Source organism: Microcebus murinus, chromosome 11 (assembly GCF_040939455.1).
Source record: "Microcebus murinus isolate Inina chromosome 11, M.murinus_Inina_mat1.0, whole genome shotgun sequence".
Taxonomy (NCBI): Eukaryota; Metazoa; Chordata; class Mammalia; order Primates; family Cheirogaleidae; genus Microcebus; species Microcebus murinus.
The window spans coordinates 5,488,844-5,508,144 of record NC_134114.1 but is presented as its reverse complement, the minus strand read 5'-3'; the positions used below and the strand labels follow the sequence as shown (position 1 = coordinate 5,508,144).

General features: G+C 39.3%; 1 protein-coding gene across 3 annotated transcripts in view; it reads right to left on the bottom strand.

Annotated features, from left to right (window-relative positions):
* ADCY2 (adenylate cyclase 2) overlaps positions 1-19,301 on the bottom strand; it is a 389,287-nt gene that overhangs the window by 66,538 nt on the left and 303,448 nt on the right. For all 3 annotated transcript variants that reach the window (XM_076007928.1, XM_012744227.2, XM_076007929.1), the window contains exons 14-15: positions 19,204-19,301; positions 1,765-1,849 (exon numbers count right to left, since the gene is read on the bottom strand). In XM_076007928.1, the coding sequence (XP_075864043.1) occupies positions 1,765-1,849; positions 19,204-19,301 (183 nt within the window). The remainder of the gene's footprint in view (positions 1-1,764; positions 1,850-19,203) is intronic.

Sequence of the window (19,301 nt, the reverse complement as noted above, 5' to 3'; positions counted from 1 at the left end):
ATAGAAAATGAAAAATATGGCTACTTAGCACAGTGACGTAAACTGATTTAATTAGAACTCACTGGAGATTTCTAGTGGAACCAGGAATGATGGTTCCTGTGCTGAGAAATGTCTGCAGAAGCCTTATGGGGGCAAGGAAAAGAGAGGGTGGAGCCCGTGTGCTTTTCCACCCACAGGATCATTCTGGGAAGAAGGAAAACCAGGCTTCTTTATAAAGCAGGCATTTTAGAACTTTGCCAAGGATTCCCAGGAGTCGTTCAGAGTGGGTCGACATTTGCCAAGGCCATCTCCTTTCTACAACTCGCAATGTCTTCAGGGAATCTCAAGAGACTCGAGATGCTACATATGCATTAGAGTAAATCAGAAACCACAGTCCCAGTTTTGCAAGAGTTTTCAATGAGATTTGAAACATCTAAACTATCATGTAGTAAAAAAAAACGTCCACAAAAGTTTGCAAAGGTGCAAGGCACCGAAGACACAGTGCCTACTGCTGAGAGGCAGAGATGAGCTTTGGAATCTTAACTGGTGTTGGCCAAAAGATTTCGACACATCAGATCGGCATGTGATGGATGGCCCGGGGCCCCAGGACTACTGCTTTTCAGAGCCTTTGAAGGGAAGATGAGGATGTTAAGAGCCCATTACGGCACTGATGCTGGTGCTGAAGTAACAGCATGTCCTTTGAAACGCGAAATGACATTGCAGTGAAGACACCGATGCACAGTGCAAACCCGTGCAGAATGAGAAAAGTGTTTTCACAGAAGCCATCTGAGCCTCCCAACGGGTACAGTACGACCCCCAGAGGTGACAGGTAGACCACACATTTGAGGCTGCTCCCTGGCGGCATCATCTAAATGGACTTGCCAAAGTGTAACCGACAGGAGAAATCATGATTTTGAAAATATGAAACCATCTATGGTATTTTCTATAACATAACCCCAGACGGCACACAAAATGACATGCACTGACACATGTTGTAAAGATTATTCCTATTTATCTTGTATAATAGATTATGGTCATGTTAAAATTTTGATTAAAAAAAACTCTCTGAACCTTCTCCCGAGGATGCCATGAGCTCTGCTCAGGAAACCTGGCTCAGGTGGCCTCTCGGTTTCAACGCATCTCCGTGGAAGGAGACGAAACATGGCTTATACTGGGGACTCTGTCCCACTGTTGGCTTTCTCGGGATGCTCTCAAAGAGCCATGGCCCATGAGCAACACTTGCTCTGACTCAAAAATAAAATTAGATTTAATTCTTATACCTAGAACTAGCATTGAAACCATAGAGTGTACAATGATTGGCTTAAATGAAGACACTAAAATATATATGTGAACGTTTTCTTTCTTCAAATACTCGGAAATTTTATATCTTGAAAGTGGATGTGAAAGATGCATCAGGTTTAAACTTTAATTCCCCTGCACACCGAAAGCCTGCCAGGACACCCCCCCCCCTTGCTGCCGCACGTACTCGACAACTCAGAGGAGATGATAGAAAGCACCCACAGGAGCGAATAAGCAAAAACGCGATTCTATGGTGCGATATCCGACATTGCAAACAATCTCCAAATTACTGTCTTGATTATGCAGGATCTGCCTCGGTTTACATTCCGGGGCTGCTGGCCTGACAGGTGAGCGTTTCTTTACTGGGATCTGTAGCTGTAGAAACGGTGCATCGCCAAGCTCCCTGGTTTTGAAAGTTTTTAGCAAGAAATCCGTTTCCGTGAAATGAGCACACCTTCAGAGAAGGTCCACAGTCGCAGTACCTACCAGAAGCTGTCCAGCAAAGCAGACGAAGAGGATGAAGGCGAGCAAGAGAAAGGTGGCTCCAAAGGAAATCCCGAAGGTGGACGTTCTACCAGAAAACAAAAAGGAGCAGGTTAGTGCCGAGGTAGTTTCCGGACAGCTATGATTAACACTTTTAGATTACTGAGGACTTAATTCAATGAACACAGCAATCCTCAATCATTTTTTGAGAAGTAAAAATGGAGCTAAAACAAACCAAACACGTGCCTATAGAAAAGTGTGTATAGCTGTGGCTGACCAACTTGTTATGACTCATTAAAACTGCTCTGGAAGGATCGGTTCTTTATGAAAGAAAAACAACCTTTTTAAATGGCCCACCCATGTCCCTGGTATGTTCTTGCCACACTTGGCCACAATCCCTCATGTTGGGGGTCTCTTCCCTGCCAGTGGGGTCCTGGCAGCTGCCACCTCCGAGGCAGCCTCGCCTCATAGCTTGGAAGACCTGAAGCCCCAGCCCTGCTCCTGCCGACCCAGGAAACACTGAGTCCTCCCCCGCCCCAATCCCACCCAGCCAGATTCAACCACTTCTGTTCAACGCACAGTTGCAGCTAAATGTTCGGTGAGGCTTTTAGAGGCTCGAGCAAGCCAACGAGCACAAAAGCGTCCCGTGATCACGTGAAAAACACGCCCACTAAGTTACAAATGCTGCCACTGACAGATTCCAGGTTTATTTATAAGAATCATATGCATTTCTGAGAGGTCCTTTAAATAATTGAATAACTCAAAGCCTTTTAAAAACGTCCTTTAGTCCAAGGATAGAAAGTTGCAAGAGTATACACAGGGCTGAAGCACAGTGAGTCGTCAAAAATGAAATTCAAGTGGAGCATGGCCGGGAGAGGTCGGATGGTGTCTGGGACCAGAACGAAAGCTTATGCCAATGAGGCTGGATGGAGCGAGTGAGGAGACAGAAGACCTGGCTCTGAGAAGAAGAGTGACCCTGACGTTATGATGCACAGAACCAAAGAACCAGACGCGAGTCAGCGACAAGCAGGACTCGCCCTGCCAGCCAGGCTGGATCGCAGCAAGCGGCCAGGGCTCTGAGTGATCCGTGTGCTAAGGCCGGAAGGCGTGGCTCCCCTCGCTGTCTCAGATACCCAGAGATGATTACGGAGGACGCACATCCAGAAAGATCGGCAAGAACTTGAGTTAACCAACACTTGCACCTGACCCAGTGGTGTCCAGTGCACTGAGTCACGTTCCAGACACGAGTCACAGTGCTCTGTTCACATTTTATGCTATCAGTGAGACTCTGCTGGAGACTGTATATGTACCAAGTACACCCGGATTGTTGACTTGTCTGGTGGCCAGGCCCATGCTAGGCTGCTGTGCGACAATGAGGAGTAAGGAGCCATCCCTGCAGGGGTGAGGGGTGTGCGGCCCACACCTCAGAGACATGCAGGGCTCCCGTCCTTATCCCTGTGACTAGAGGGCACCACAGTGACTCACCTGCTGGGCTTGGGTTTGCCATCTGCTCTTCTGGTTTTTACAAGAGAGCTAAGACAGGTTCTCTTTGACCCTATGCTCTTCCTAGTTCCTTCTTGGTGTCAAGGTGATGCCAGCCTTATACGGCTGAATTTGGAATTCTTTCACGTTTTTCTTAGGCCTGGAACTGTTTAAATGCTGAGTTAATGATCTCTTCTTGAAGGTTTGGTAAAACTCAAACGTATCAAATAAAACCATCTGATGATGGGGATGGTGATGATGATGATGGTAGTGGTGGTGATAAAGATGACATATGCTAACATAGAGTATTTTTATGTCCCAAGTGCTGTTGTGAGTTATACATCATATAGAATATATATATACACATTTATAGTTCACTTTATTCTCACAATAATCCTATATAGTAGTTATTATTACTACCTCATTTACCAAAGAGAAACTGAAGCCCAGAGAAGTTTAAGGAACTTGCCTGAAGTTGTATCTCTACTAAGTGGTGCTGTCAGGATCTATGTATACCCAGTTGTATTCCTGATTATGTTCTGTTTTTAGGAGTAGACATGTCACATTTCTGTCATATGCATTGGTTCTATTTTTTGAGTCAATTTTGATAATTTTCCCAGAGAATTATCCATTTCATTTAGATTTTTAATTATAAAATATTATGCATAACATTTTCTTACAGTTTTTAAAGTCTCCATATTTGAAGTAATTTCTTCTTATGCTTAATGTTATTTTTCTCTTTTTTTCTCTAGATCAGACTTTTGAAGCTGTGCATGTTTTGTTGATCTTTTCAAAGAATGAGTTCTTGGTTTATTATTAAGGTCTATTCTTTCTGTTCTTTCTCTATATTATTAGTTTCTGATTCAACTTTTAAAACTTCCTTTCTTCTTTATTTAAACTTTTATTGTCCTTTTTCACGATTGTCATTTATTGCCAATCTTTTATATTTTCTAATAAATGCATTTAGGACATAAATATTCCAATAATTACTGCTTTTGCCTAATCCCACAGCCTTTGATTTATAGCTGCTCGTTATTGCTCTTTTCTCAAAAGCCTATAATTTCAACTCCTATTTCTTTTTAACACAAGAGCAATTCAGAAGTCTGATTCCTAAATTCTACAAGGATATTATTATTGCTGGGTTCTTGTTATTTCTAATTTCGTTAGATTTGATCAGAAATTGTAGCCTCAATTATTTCTGCTTTGACAATTTATTTTTCTTTTGATGTATGATAAACATGTTCTACTTCTACTATGTCTTATGGATTTTTAGAAAAGAATATGTATTTTCTTTTTGCTGGTAACAAAGCGTGTTCTCTAAATATATCTATTCACTAAGGCTGACGAGTTAGTCAAATCCTTAACGGGCTGACTTACTTGATCTGTCAACGTGAGAATGTATTAACATTTCCAGGTAGGATTGTGAGTTTGTCAATATATCTGAACATTTTAATAATTTCTGTCTTATTTATTTCAAAGAGATGGTAGAGTGCATAAAGATTTATGATTGTTAAATTTTCTTGGTGATTGCATCATAAGAAAAATCTTTCTTTTTTTTAGTGCTGAATGCCTTTCACTTGAATTCTATATTATCAGAAATTTATAGTATTGCAGCTTCCTTTATTCTGTAAGCTGTTTCCTGGAATAGCTATTCTCCATCCTTTATTTCTAACCCTTCTATGTCTTACTTTTTTTTTAACTAAATCTCCTATACATAGTACAGATGTGGTCTTTGGTTTGTAGCACCAACCTTTTAGCTTCTTTCCATGGAAAACATAATTTTATTCACTCACAATTATAAAATTTGTCAATATTTGACCAGTACATTCTTTCTTACTTTCTTAAAATGTTTGGTAGAATTCATACCAAAATCATCTGAAGTTTCCTTTGTGGGAAGAATTTTAAAAGCAAACTAGATAAATTTAATAGATAACATGCCCATTTAAATTTTCTATTTTGTTCAGTTTTGGTAAGTTGTTTTTTTTTCAAGGGATACTTCCATTTTATATAAATTGTAAATCTTTTGGCCTCAAATAATTTAGCGCATTCCTTACTTATCCTGTTAGTGTCTGTAGGATCTGTGACAAGTCCCTTTTCCCCGTACATTGTTAGTTTGGGTGCTTTGGGACTCTGTCTTTTACTTTCTTGATCAGCTTTGCTAGTGGTTTAGAAATTTTTAAACTTTCAAAGAGCCAAATTATGGCTTTATTAATTTTCTTTACTGGATGTTTTCCATTTTATTGATTTATTCTTTTACCTTTGAGTACTTTCTATAATACTTTCTTGATTCTAATTTGCTCATTTTTTTCTGGATTCCTAAGTTAGGAATTTAGACAATAAATTCTATCTCTTTCCTCTTTTCTATATTTACAGTATTTCAGAGCTACAAATTCCATTCTAAATTGCTGCTTTAATTACATCCCACACATTTTAATATATCATATTTTGATATTCAAACACTTTAAAATTTCTCATTTGACTCACGGGTTAGTAGTCAAAAGTATATAGTTTCACACTGAAATATTTGGGGATAGTTTCAGATATTCTATTGTTAATGATTTCTACTTCGATTTTGGTGTGGTTAGACATCAGACTATAAGCTATTTAAACTTTCAAATTTATTTCAATCTTTTCAAATTTCTTAAGATGCTTTTATGGCCTAGAGTAAGTATATCTTGGTCCACGTTCCAGTTGCAGTTTAAGAAAACACATATTTTGGAGTTGGGTTTAGAGTTCTATAAATATAAGTTAGTCTAGGAAGTTGATCATCTTGTTCAGATCTTCTATATCCTTATTTCTATAGTAAGGGATAGAAAAGGGATATTAAATACATAATTATGATTATGGATTTGTCTAATTCTCTCTTTGGTTTTATCAGACTTGTATAAGATTATTTCATGGCTTAGTATAAGTTAAGTTTTTTTCTTACCAGTGTTTTATAGCTTTTTTATTAGATATAAGCACATTTTATGATTTTTATGCTTCCTGGAAAATTGACACTTGCAGTATTATTCAATATCTTTCTTTATCTCTGTTAATACTTTCTTGCCTTCATACCTACTTTGTCTGATATTAATATATGTACAGGAGCTTTCTTGTGCTTATTATTTACATCACATATATTTTCCATCCCTTTACTTTCAATCTAAATAACTTTTGGATTTAAAGTATATCTCTTGTAGATAGTATGTGGCTTGGTCATACTTTTGTTTTGAATGTTACTTTAGTTCTTTCACATTTAATAATATGTTTGAATTTGATCTCACCCTCTTACTATCGATTGCTTATTTGTTTTATTGCTTTTATTTCTATGGGTTATTACATTTGTGACTATTATTTTAAATCTACCATCTTACTATTTGTTTTCTGCCCATCTCATTTCTTTTTTGCCAGTTCCTCCTTTATTGGCAGTTTTTATTAGTTGAATATTTTTATAATTTTTTAAAATTTTTTCTATTGGCTTTTTAGCTTTATCTCTTTTATTTTTTAGTGATTGCTCAAAAATTAAAATATACATTCTTCAGTTATCAGAAGCTACTTAACATTAATATTGTACCACTTCAAAAAATGAATAAGATCTTTACAACAATGTAATTATATTCTCCTCCTCATCATAATTCTTAGTATGTCATTATTTTAGCATCAAACCATCCATTGTCTTTTAGAGAAATTAATAAAAGACAAGTGTATGCTCTTTTATCCTCTTTCACATATATTGAGCATGTCCAATGCTCTCCTTCCTTTTCTTCTGATATCATTTCACATTAGCTTGAGAAACTTCTATTTCTTGTATCATATGTTTGCTGGTGGTGAATTCTCTCAGCTTTCTTTTCCTTGAAGAATGCCTTTATTTCACCTCAACTTTTAAAAAGTGGTATTTGTATTGAATATTTAATTCAGGGTTGATCATGTTCATATCTGTGGTGCAAAGATGTTCAATTGTCTTCTGCCCTCCATTGTTTCTAATGAGAAGTCAGCCATTCTTTCGGTCATTGATCCCTTGCATGTAAAGTCTTTTTGTAATGGCTACATTTAAGATGTGTGTGGTTTTTGTTTCTTCTTTGGTTTCCAGCAGTTATACTGTAATATGCCATATATAATCTTCTTTATGTTTATCCTGCTTGCTGTTCACAGGGATTCTTGCCTTTGTAGGTTGATGTATTTCAACAAATTTTGGGGAATTTGTCACGTCACTAAGTGTGCTAGTAATTTCCTGTTCAATTTCAAGGACATTCCCATCCCTCTCCTACAGATTCTATTTCCAAGACTCTTTGTCAACTATTTCTAGCTAGGTTTGGCCAATGGGAAGTACTGGCGGGAGATTAGAAAGCAGGAGAAAGGAATGAGTTTGGGTATTTCTCCTTATTCTCTACTTAGCAGCCATTTTCTTGATGGGCCTCAACTTCTGCCTTTTCTAAAGCTCTGGATCCTTGTCAGATAACCCACCTACCTCAGCTTCAGCTCTAGCCTTGTCATGGTTATAGCATCTGTAGAAGGCCCAGGAGGTGGGTGTCTGGTACACCACCTCCATCCTGTTTCCTTAAAAATCTAGAGATGATAGCATGTACCTCCTGTTGCTAATCTCTTGGCTGCTACACTATCGCCTGTTTGATTTCTCAGCTTTTCCCTCATTCTGTAAATACTTCTCTTTATTAAGTTCCTTTTTTGAAATACCTAAAGCAATTGGTTTGCTTTATTGGAAGCTAATCCATTGACTAGATAAAAGTTTTTCTGAACACTATTTTATCATTCGTGGTTAGGTAGAAATCTATGAAGGAATTACAATCAATTAGATTTTCAAATTTCTTTTCTTTTCCTTTGAAAAAGGAATGTTTTGAAAAAGCAAAAACATTCAGTTTTTAAAGAAGTAATTAGTATTAAAATATTGAACAAATATCTATATATTCCTTTGTTTATGCCATATTTGAATTTTTTTATCAATGGATAAGTGATTGTGATTTATATTAGCCTTTAATTACATACATATTAAAAGATTTAGTGATAATTGTGGATTAATATACTTAAAAATAATGATATTTCATGAATCAGAGTTTAAATATAGTAAGATTTTATATAGTAAGTTTCTTATATAGATTCTTATATAGTAAGTTTTATAGGCCCTTATTTTCTAAAATACATTTCAATGTTTGTTTTTTTAGGAATAATTCTACTGTGAAGACAGTTGACAGAGACTCTGACCATTCTGGAATCAGGCCAAACAAACATATTCATGCCTGAGGAAACAATAAGTGTATTAAAATTTAACTCTTGCCATTCTATTATAATATACTGTACATGGTGAAGAGCAGCTGAGAAGAGCTGATGATATTTTTCCTAGATATATCAAAAGGCCACTACTTTGCTCTTTTCTCAAAAGTCAATATCCATTAATGGATGATAAAGGACAAGAATGTTACTCATATGGTTGACTATCTGTTTTTGCTTTGGTGTAATGTATGACAGATGCCCATTTAAGTAGGGAAGATTATTCTTAAAAGTATGTTATGACACACAAAACTGACTCACTGAATAAACCTACCTATAAAATATAAAGAGATTGACTTAGTAATTAAATTTAAAAAAAAACTACTTACAAGGAAAAGCCCATGCTCAGGAGGCTTCATTGATAAATTATGCCAAACATTTAAAGAAGAATTAATACCTACTTTTTTTTTTTTTTTACAAATTCTTTCAGAAAATGGAAGAGAACAGTTCTTAAAGCATACTATGATGCTAGTATCACCCTGATGCCAATATTAGACAAAGACATCACAAGAAAATACAACTGGAAACCAATGTCTCTTATGCATACAGATAGAAAAATCTTTAAAAAATATTAGCAAACCCAATCCAGCCACATATAAAAAGGTTTATATATCAAGACCAGGTAGGATTAATTCAAGAAATGTGATATTGGTTTAATATCTGAAAATCAATCAAGGTAATACACCATATTAATAGAATAAAGGGGGAAAAACCGTGATCAACTCATTACCTGCAGAAAAAGCATTTGACAAAATCCAACATTATTTTACAATAAAAACATTAACTAAACTGTAAATAAAATAAAGGTTCCTTAACCTGATAAAGGGTCTCTATGAACATTTCACAGCTGGTAGCATATTTAATGGTGAAAGGCTGAATGCTGCCCTGGGCTTGGTGGCTCACACCCTAATCTCAGCACTTAGGGGAGGCCAAGGCAGGAGGATCACTTGAGCCCAGGAGTTCAGGACCAGCCTGGGCAACATATCAAGATCCAGTCTCTACAAAAAATTAAAAATTAAAAAAAAAAAATTTAGCTGGGCATGGTGGAGTGTGCCTGTAGTCCCAGCTACTCGAGAGGCTACGGAAGGAGATCAGCGTAAGCCCAGGAGTTCGAGGCTGCAGTAAGCTATGACTGTGCCACTGCACTCCAGTCTGGGCAACAGAGCAAGAGACTGTCTTTCAAAAAGAAAGAAAAAAAAAAAGACTAAATGCTTTTCTCTTAAGATCGAAAGCAGAAAGGATGGGTGCTGTGGCTACTTCAACATTGTATTAGAGGTTCTAATCAGGGAAATTAGGCAAGAAAGTAAAAGATATCAGATTGGAAAAGAAAAAGTAAACTATCCTTATTTGCAGATGATATGAGCTTAAATGAGCTTAAATGTAGAAAAGTATCTCACAACCTAAGATTCAGACCCAGAGCAGCTCAAACTCGCACTGATGTGCTCTACCCGAGGCTGTTCAGTGGTGGAGCCCATGGCACACTGGAATTTCTGTTCAGATGTGCACCTCTTGCCATTACGGACTGAGGGCTTCCGTCTCTCCACACATTTGTCTGTTGAAATCCTAACCCTGAATGGGATGGTATTAGGAGGTGGGGCCTCTGGGATGTGATTAGGTCATGAGGGTGGAGGCCTCATGAATGGGATTAGTGCCCTTAGGAGAACCGGCCAGAGAACTAGCTCCTTCTTTCTGCCATGTGAGGGTGCAAGGGGAGACCGCAGTCTGAAAGAGCGTCCTCACCAAGACCCCCACTGCGTTAGCACCCTCATCTCGGGCCTCTGGCTGCTAGACCTGTCAGAAATACATTTCTGTTGTTCACAAGCCACACAGTCTATAATCCTTTGTTCCTGAAACCTGAATGGACTAAGATGCCAGTGGACTAAGAAATACCATGGGGCAGAGAAACGGCTGGTCAAGAGCCCTTAATTAGAACCATTTATCCTGCCTGTTCTCTCGAGAGCATGTTCAGGCCCATTAAGCATACCAAGATGTTCCTGTAACTTAATCAATTTTAATTAACAGTCTGGTTGCAAAGCTGTTTCTTTTTAACCCACAAGCATAATTGATTTATGTAAATACTGAGAAGCGAACTTGACTCTTCCTTGTCATGAGGCAAGAAAAATTACAACTTTTAGTGGCTATTTTTGACTTTGGCACTTTCATCAAGTGTATTGTTATAGGACATGGAAGAGGCTGATTGGAGACACGGTCTCATTCCCTTTCTGCTTCTTCTCAGTCAGCTTATTGCTTAAAGGCATCCATGACAGGGATGAGAAGCACAACTGTTGACAGGAAAATGCCATCAGAGACATGCATTCCCCCCAAAGCCTAAAGGTTTTATTAATTATAAAATTATAAGAAATGTCTCTGGGTAAATAATGGTGTCTTTCCCCAGGGCTCCATGGGATGTGATGACTTGAGTGCCCTTTCTCCCCCACGTCCCTCACTTCCTCCCCCAGCAAGACTCACAGCTCTCCGTTCATGTCTGCTGCGTGGTACTTGGCAAGGATGACAAGAACCGAGGGAGGCAAACTTTTAATTACAAATTAGCATGCAATATTACAATCTCCTCCTTTTTAACACATTCACTGCCAAGTCAGTTGTATTTCACTCACGCTAGTTTGAGCCCGGGGCCTCATGAAGTGTACAGAACTCACACATCTCTTCACCTTGGGAGCTGCGTGAACTAGTTTCCAAGTGGCGTACAACTCACGCACAGAAAACAATAAAAAATAAAGTTTTCATTAAATTAGAAAGGATCGTTTGGTTTTCAGAGTTTTTATTCTATTTTCATAATAAAACACTGTGGCCCCAAAGGAAAAAAGAAATTTTTTTCTAGTGTAACAGTCAATATGTTAAATGACAGAACAACTTCTAAACGAAAGGGATTCAGTAAGCCAAAAAAAAAAAAAAAAAGTTGAAAAGAAGAAATGGCATTTAAATATTTGTCACTGTTACAGTAGCCGTCTCTGATAATAGGACTTAGCTTTGAGATGTTTCGGCCATTTAAAGGTCCTGAGATGTGGGAAAGGGACAAGGGACTGTATGTGGCTGAGAAAGAAAGCTTCCGCTTTATTGCGACGATAAGGACTGAAGATCTAAATTTTCAGACACACTCTATTGCCCAGAAGGTCCGGAGTCTTCTCTTTCTGTGCTCACTCCCTAGGTGAGCTCATTCTATCCTTGCATTCAAATCCTACATGAGTTACAGATTTTCCAGGTTGTATTTCCGCCCAATGCCCTATGAACCCGGGGGTCACGCACACCCCTGGCCCAGTGAAACTCCAGCACCTGGGTGTCTAACACGTGCACACGTCTTTGACGTCTGGAACTGGGCATTCCTGTCTGTGCTCCTCTCCGGCCTGTTCCTTCCCTGGGATTCCCTGTCTGAGAATTTACAGAATGGCTGCCTTTCACAGAACCACAAAAAAGAACCCGCAAGACCGCAAGACCTAACTTGCTCATGCTCTTCATGTCCAAGTCATCAGCAAGACCTGCCCACCTCACTCTGCACTGTCTAGCCCAGAATTTGGCCACTTCTCGCCACCTCCAGTGCTGCCCCAGCGCAAACCTTCACATCTCGCCTGGTCTCCCTGCTTCTGTCCTGGTTCCTGTTCCTGCCCCTGCAGCAGCAAAAATGACACTTGCAAAACACAGCCAGATTGTACACTCCGCTCAGAATCCTCCAGAGCTTCCCGCCTCACTCAGCATGAAATGCAAGGTTCTTGCAGGAGCCTGCGAGGGCCAACATGACCTGTTCTTCCGGTCCCATCTTCCACCACCTGTGCCTGGCCAGCTCTGCTCTGGGCAGCCAGCCAACTCCTTGCTGGTCCTTGAACACACTGTGGGCTCCATTCTGGCAGATACCCACATCATTCCCACCTCAATTCATTCAGAGTTCTGTTTCAATGCCACCTACTCAGTGGCACCTTCCCAGGCCACCCTCATCTGAAATACCACTTTCCATCGCTCTCTAGGGTCCTATTCTGCTGTCTCAGTCCATTCTGGCTGCTATAACAAAGGACCACAGACTAAGCAGCTGAAACAACTCATTTCTCCAGCTCAGGAGGCTGGAAAGTCCAAGATCAAGCCTCTAGCCCATTTGGCGCCTGGTGCAGGATTTATTCCTGGCTTGTAGGTGGCTGCCTTCTTGCTGTGTCCTCAGGAGGAGGAAGCAGGCTCTCTGAGGAATCTACTTCTAAGGACACATTCATGACCTCATCCAAACCTAATCACCTTCCAAAGGCACCACCTACAAATACCATCACACTGGGTGCTAGTGCTTCAACATAAAAATTTTGGGGGTGACATAAACATTCAGCCCACAACACCTGCTTTATTTTTCTTAAAGTGTATGATGACTAAATTGTTATAAATGTGTTTGTTTATTACCATATTGTTGTCTCCTCTAATGCAATGTAAGTTACAAGAGAGAAAGAACTGTTTTGGGGTTCCTGCTACTTTCTCAGCATCTCCACCTGTTCTTGGTATAGGGCAGCTCAATTAATAGCTGTCGGATGACTCCACAGAGGACTGACTAAACACATGTATGAACTTCTATGATGAATTTTTATTTCTACTGTAAATGCTCAGAATATATCCCAAGATACAAGGCAAAGGCCTGGCTTGCTTCATTGAGTAAAAATCTGTTCGGCTCCTTGTTGATAGTAATTGTTCTTCATATCTTACTCTAGTGGTGACATATAGCTAACAACAAAAACCATCTTTCATTCCTGGAGGGAGCACTGGTTTTCACGGGGAATCCATCTTACCATGATGACAGAAATTTTAGGTGGGCACCTGGTTGCTCCAGGTTTCCCTGCAGCCAGGTTTGGGCATGAGACTAAGGTCTCGGTCCTGGGACATGAGCTGAAGTGGCACGAGGCAGGCTGGAGTTCCCTCATGCGAGGGGAGGTACAGACCTTGTTTCCCTCAGCATGTGGGTCTGCTTCTGCGTCCTGCTGCTCAGGGTGCGGACACTGCCCTCTGAGAGCGAGAAGATGAGAAGCACAGTCTAGGGTCAGCAGAGAAGGAGGAGAGCATCTCACCGCCTCGGGCCCCTGATGATGCAGGAAGGAAGCAGGCTGCTAACTCACACTCCAGACACTGCTCGGAGGCATTTCCTCACTCTCAGATGAACCCACTGCCAAGGTACACTGATGCACCTTGTTCATCTCCGTAGAAGCTATGTGGTTCATTTATCTTGGGGAGTGAAAACTATCTTACTGGTTTTTTTTTCCTTCTCTCCTCCCTTTCCTCCTTTATCCTTCCTTCCGTCCTTTCTCTTTGGACTTGCTGTAGGATTCACATCTGCTGTATTGAGATACTTAGGGAGTCACTTACTTCCATGGTGTCCAATATTTGGGCCCACAAACGTGGTTACCCACCAAAGCAAACTGCCTTCGCCATAGTTATTCTCCATCATTTGGGTTTAAAAGATTCAAGCCTGCTTTCAATGGACATGTGCACAGTTAACTTAAACTTTCTTCTGTTTTTTTTTTTTTTTTGAGATAACTAAATAAAAGTGGTTTTGAAATGAGTATTAAAGAATTAATGAGTATTGAGTATTAAAATGAGTGACAAAATTGATAATAGAGAATCAAAGTAGAAATAATAGCTCTAAGATTTACAATTTGGCTATTAATTCTGTTTTTGTTTTTTTTTTTTTTTTGAGACTGGGTCTCACTGTGTCACCCAGACTGGAGTGCAGTGGCATGATCATCGGTCACTTCATCCTCTGACCCTTGGGCTGAAGTTATCCTCCTGCCTCAGCCTCCCAAATAGCTGGGAACACAGGCATGTACCACCACATCCAGTTAACTTTTTTTATTTTTATAGAGACAGGGTCTCACTGTGTTGCCCAGGCTGGTCTCAAACTCCTGGAGCTCCTGAGCTCAAGCCATCTCCTATTTCAGCCTCCCGAGTCACTGGAATTATAGGCATGAGCCACTATGCCGAACTCTTAATTTTTAAGTGAAATATTATTATTTTTAATTTAACTTGGGCTAATGAAACATATGATATTATACTAAACTTTATTAGAAAACATTCATCCTTGTTTTAACAATTACCCCTATGCCTGGTTTAACATAATCCATTTAGTTTGGGAGACAGTATGGATGCAACTACTAAAAAATGCAAGAACAATTCATGTTTGGTCATTTTGGCCTTTGAAGGTGGGTCACATCTCTGACAAAGTTATACCACAGGGCAGACAGAGTGAGCGAACAACTCCAAAACAAGGAGCCAACTCCTAATTTAATACATCCATTCAAATTCTGAGACTAGAGCCAGATTTAAAAATTATGGGCTGAATAAAGATGGTGTAGGGCCCCCTTGCAGGAAAACATTTCCCTTTACTGGTCCTTTCCAGGTAACAAATTCCTCTATTATTAGTTATTCATTCATTCATTCATTCATTCATTCATTCATTCATTTATTCACTCATGTAATCATGCTTTCCCTTTTCCAAAAAAAACATGAGGCAGTGTACCAAAAGAAAACAAACAAAACAAAGCCAAAGTATAATTCAGCAAAATAAGAAAACAAGTAAAGGTATGTTGGCAGAAATGAGAAGCACCATTATTCCAACCGAAATGTTTCATAATAATAACAAAATGATGTTTTAAATAGCTGAAATTCTAAGCAAGGAGGAGACATTCCTAGATGGACAGAGGTTATTCAAGAGCAGAATGCTAGAGGCGCTGGTGCTAAACTGCTGGGAGAAACAGAGGCTGGTGCATTCTGTAGGTTGAGGCTCGTGTCTCCCCAAGGTAGGGGATGCTCTCGGGCATCTGACCAATGAGACATTGGAACTGAGCTCTTGACTAAAGGCAGAAGTGATGAAGCGTTGTTCTACCAGGAAACAGAAAACAGAAAAACTGTCTGCCAGCCTGGCAACATTCAGGGAAGATAACTCTTTTGATTGGTGTCATGAGGAGAAAAGTCATTTTTGAAAACTGAGATTCCTAATCCTGCTCTGTGCTGGGAGTCAGTGCTGACCCAAATTCAATGACCTATTTAGGCAAGAACTTTGACCTAAGAATTTAACAAAATGTTGTGACCTGAACTGATGAGTCCCAGAGGTATCTTGCAAAGATACACTGAAAACTATCCCACAGTAATACCTTTACAGCTTAGAACACATGGGATTACCATGGACCAAAATCCTTGCTGTTGATGAACTCACAGGCAAAAATACACAGAACATACCACCATGAAAAAATACAGAAATAGACTAAGTGGCAGAATTCACTTATTTATGAAGCATAAGGGACAGAATAAAAAAAGTGATATTTCCATATAACGTTTAAACTCTGCAGGTAAAGGAAAAGAAAAAATGGAATCTGTAGGAAATATATAGAATTATATATCCAAAAAAGTCAAGTCTGAAAAAGAACCAAAAAGACTTCTTAGCATGAAAATATAATCATTGAAATTACAAGCTCAATGTAGATGAGGAATTTACCAGAATGCAGCACAAAGAAAGAAAGAAGTGGAAACTTAGGAAAAAAAAAAAAAAGAGAGACCCGGGACACAGAATGAAAACCACAATGTATAGCTAATAAGAACTCCAGGAGAAAGAATACAGAAAACAGTGGGGAAGCAACATGTAAGGAGATAAAGAAAGAGAACTTTTCAAGAACTACGCAAAGATAAGAGTCTTCAGATGGAAAAATCATACCTAGTCATTTAGGCAGCTGAGAACAAATACATATCTAAAACAATATAGTAAAAATCCACCAAAACAAAAAAGATACCTAAAAGCATCAGAGAGGAAGACAGATTACATACAAAGGAATATTATGAGACTGACAAAAGACATTTTATTAACAGAAACAGAGGGTAGACTGTAATGGAATAATATTATCATAGTACTGGGGGAAAATCAAAGTTAACCTATAATTTTATACCCAATTAAACTATTATTCAAGAGCAGATGTGAAATAAAGGAAATAGAAACATTTTAATGCAAAGAAAAAATGAAAAGCTGTTGCTACTCACAGACTCTTAATACAAGAACAGATAAATGACACATCAGTAAGAAGGAAAATAAACTTGAAGAAAAAATAATTTTTAAAATGCACCCGTAAGCAAATAAGTTGGTAAAGAATATGGGTGAATTTAAATAAATATTAACTTATAACTACCATCCAGACCTAAAATCCTAAGAAGTGACTTCTTAGGAGAGAGATTATGATTAACTTTACAACTTATTAAATTAAGAATGTATGTTAAAATTTTAATGACAATCATTAAAAGAAAAATACACAGCATATATATTTTATGAATTTTAATGGCAATCATTAAGGGAAAAAAAATGCTCTTCCTAAATAGTAAAAATAAAATAAAAGTTTAAAATAACTAGATTAATCCTTTAGAAGTTAGGAAAGGTAAATGAAACTAACAATAAAAAGGTTGAAATGGGCCTACAACACATCAGTAAATAGAATGAAAATACACACAGTAAATAAAATAAAAATGCAAATAAAATAAAGTCACATTAATAAGAAGAAAGATATTAGATTGAATAAATAACAAAATAAAAATAGATGCTGCTTCCGGGGAGCACGCCCAAATAGTGACACTTTTGAGAGCACAAAAGTGTGACTACAGTAAACAGGACACAGGGTCCATGTTCACAAAGTCTGGCTTTTGGCCACACGCTTGTCTATTATATTACACTCTGTACTTCTCTGTTGCTTTGAAATATTTCATAGCAAAAACTTTTTAGAAGATAAATTAAAAACAAATACATTCACATGCAGGAAAAATGAGGGAGACGAGGAGATCACGCAGGAAGTAGGAGACTGGCGCAGAGAGTGCAGGTCTGGAGACTCTGTTAGAGGAGGGCACCGCCTCACTGCTCCCAGCTTTCCACCCACCAACGTGGGGAGGGGTGCAACGTGCCTGGACTTCACAACGCTCATGCTCAAAATCCAAATTGTTCAAGAGACAAGCAAACAAGATGGGTAGGGAAGCCAGAGCGAATGGACTTCCACGGGTGCCCATAAAGATACAACACACTAGAAGGCAGACAAGGCAATCAAAGCCAGGACAGCAAGGCCATGACACGATGTTGTTTCTTCCAATTAAAATCCCATGAAACCTTTTCCTGGTCCCGGGAAGTCTCTTTGTCTTCTTGGGAGACATTTTTTAAACTGTCCCACAGTTTCCCCTCTCCCTCCTCCTTCCTGTGGGTGACAGACCCTGTATTACTTATGAATACAAAAATATTCGTCCAATAGCAAGTTGCAAAAAAAAAATGAATAAATGTAATAAGGGCCTGTTTCCCTGGGTAACTTATTTTACCCATGTAACTTTTCGAGCGCCCTTCTGCTCTGCCTGTCTGCGAGCCTGCGTGTGCAGGAACAGCTGTTTCTCTTCCGTGCCATGTGGTACAGGTCTGGCACTAAGGAGCTTAATTTGTTAACATTTTTTTTTTTTTTTGAATGGAAAACTGATAAGTTAACATTGGGAAATTTCACTGAAAATTTGGTAGTCTCGAAAAAGGGTTCCTCTGGCCCAGGTATACCAACTCCAACTCATGCGGAAAAGGGAAATCTAATGGGAACCCTTTCTAAAAGGGGGCGGATGACTAAGGAATACACAGATATGACTAATACTTTGACTTGTTGTGACTTCTATAAATGCCTTTGTATTGGGTCAGCGCCCGGGAGAAAACCCTTTGGAGTACAGAGGGGGAAGACAGACCACTTCTTTCTAGTTTGCTCAGCGTCTTCACGAGACAAAACACAACCCTACGTATGTAGGCAGTTCGAGCTGCCCACAAATGCTGGCTGCACCACGAGGGTTAAATGCAAACACACAACTGAATTCCATGGGATTGAAAATGATTAAGCTTTAGATTTTTAAAAAAATAGATACTGATAAGGGAAAAAAATCTACCTTAAAATTTCTTTCTATATCCCCAATTATTGTAAGAAGGACAGCAGTTTCCTTTTCCTTGTCTTTAGATTTTCTATTGAGAATCAGCTGCTTTGAAGAAAGTCACTTGGTTTGTATAGCGCTCGTCAAGAAGGTGCAAGAGAAAGATTATCCAAGAATCGGGGAGTGATTGTTTTTCACCCGTAGGTGGAGGCAGAAGGAGTCCAGCCCACAGGGTAGGATCTGGTTTGTCCAGAATCTCCCCCTGCACCCAGGTCTCTCTTGGGAGAGGCCAGCTGGACGCCGACCTACAAGTATCAGATGGCTGTGAGGGCAGATGCCACACCGAGTAGAGGGAGGTGTAACGTACGGAACTTGGAAACAAAATGGACAGGTAGGTAAAGCATGCCCAGTGCAGGTTTGCCCTTTCCATATCCAAAAATGTTATCTGTTTATTAGAAACAACATCTGGTGATCGCACTCTCCGTGGGCAAAGGTTATTGGGCTACACTTCCTAGACCGGGCAATCTGAGTAAAACCAAGATCAAAGTAAGAAGGGTAAATTTATTTTTAAAGAATCCTTATACGTTGACTCAACATGTCCACTTTGAAAATCCAACACTATTATAACTAAGCAAGGCACATGGGGGCCATTTAACCTCCAGGATCTTGACTGCCCACCCGTCCGCCTTCGCCACGACATGCTAAATAACCCCTCTGTTCAGAAGGTAGCATCCTTCTGTATGCTTAAATATAACTCAGCAGGTGCACCCCGTGGGAACACCAACAGAAGCCGCAAGTACTTACTTTGGTAATACGAGAATCTGCACGACAAAGATGCAGAAGAAAATGAGACACGCGCAAGTCACGTAGTACTTGAACGCTGGCAGTGGGGTGGCTCGGTA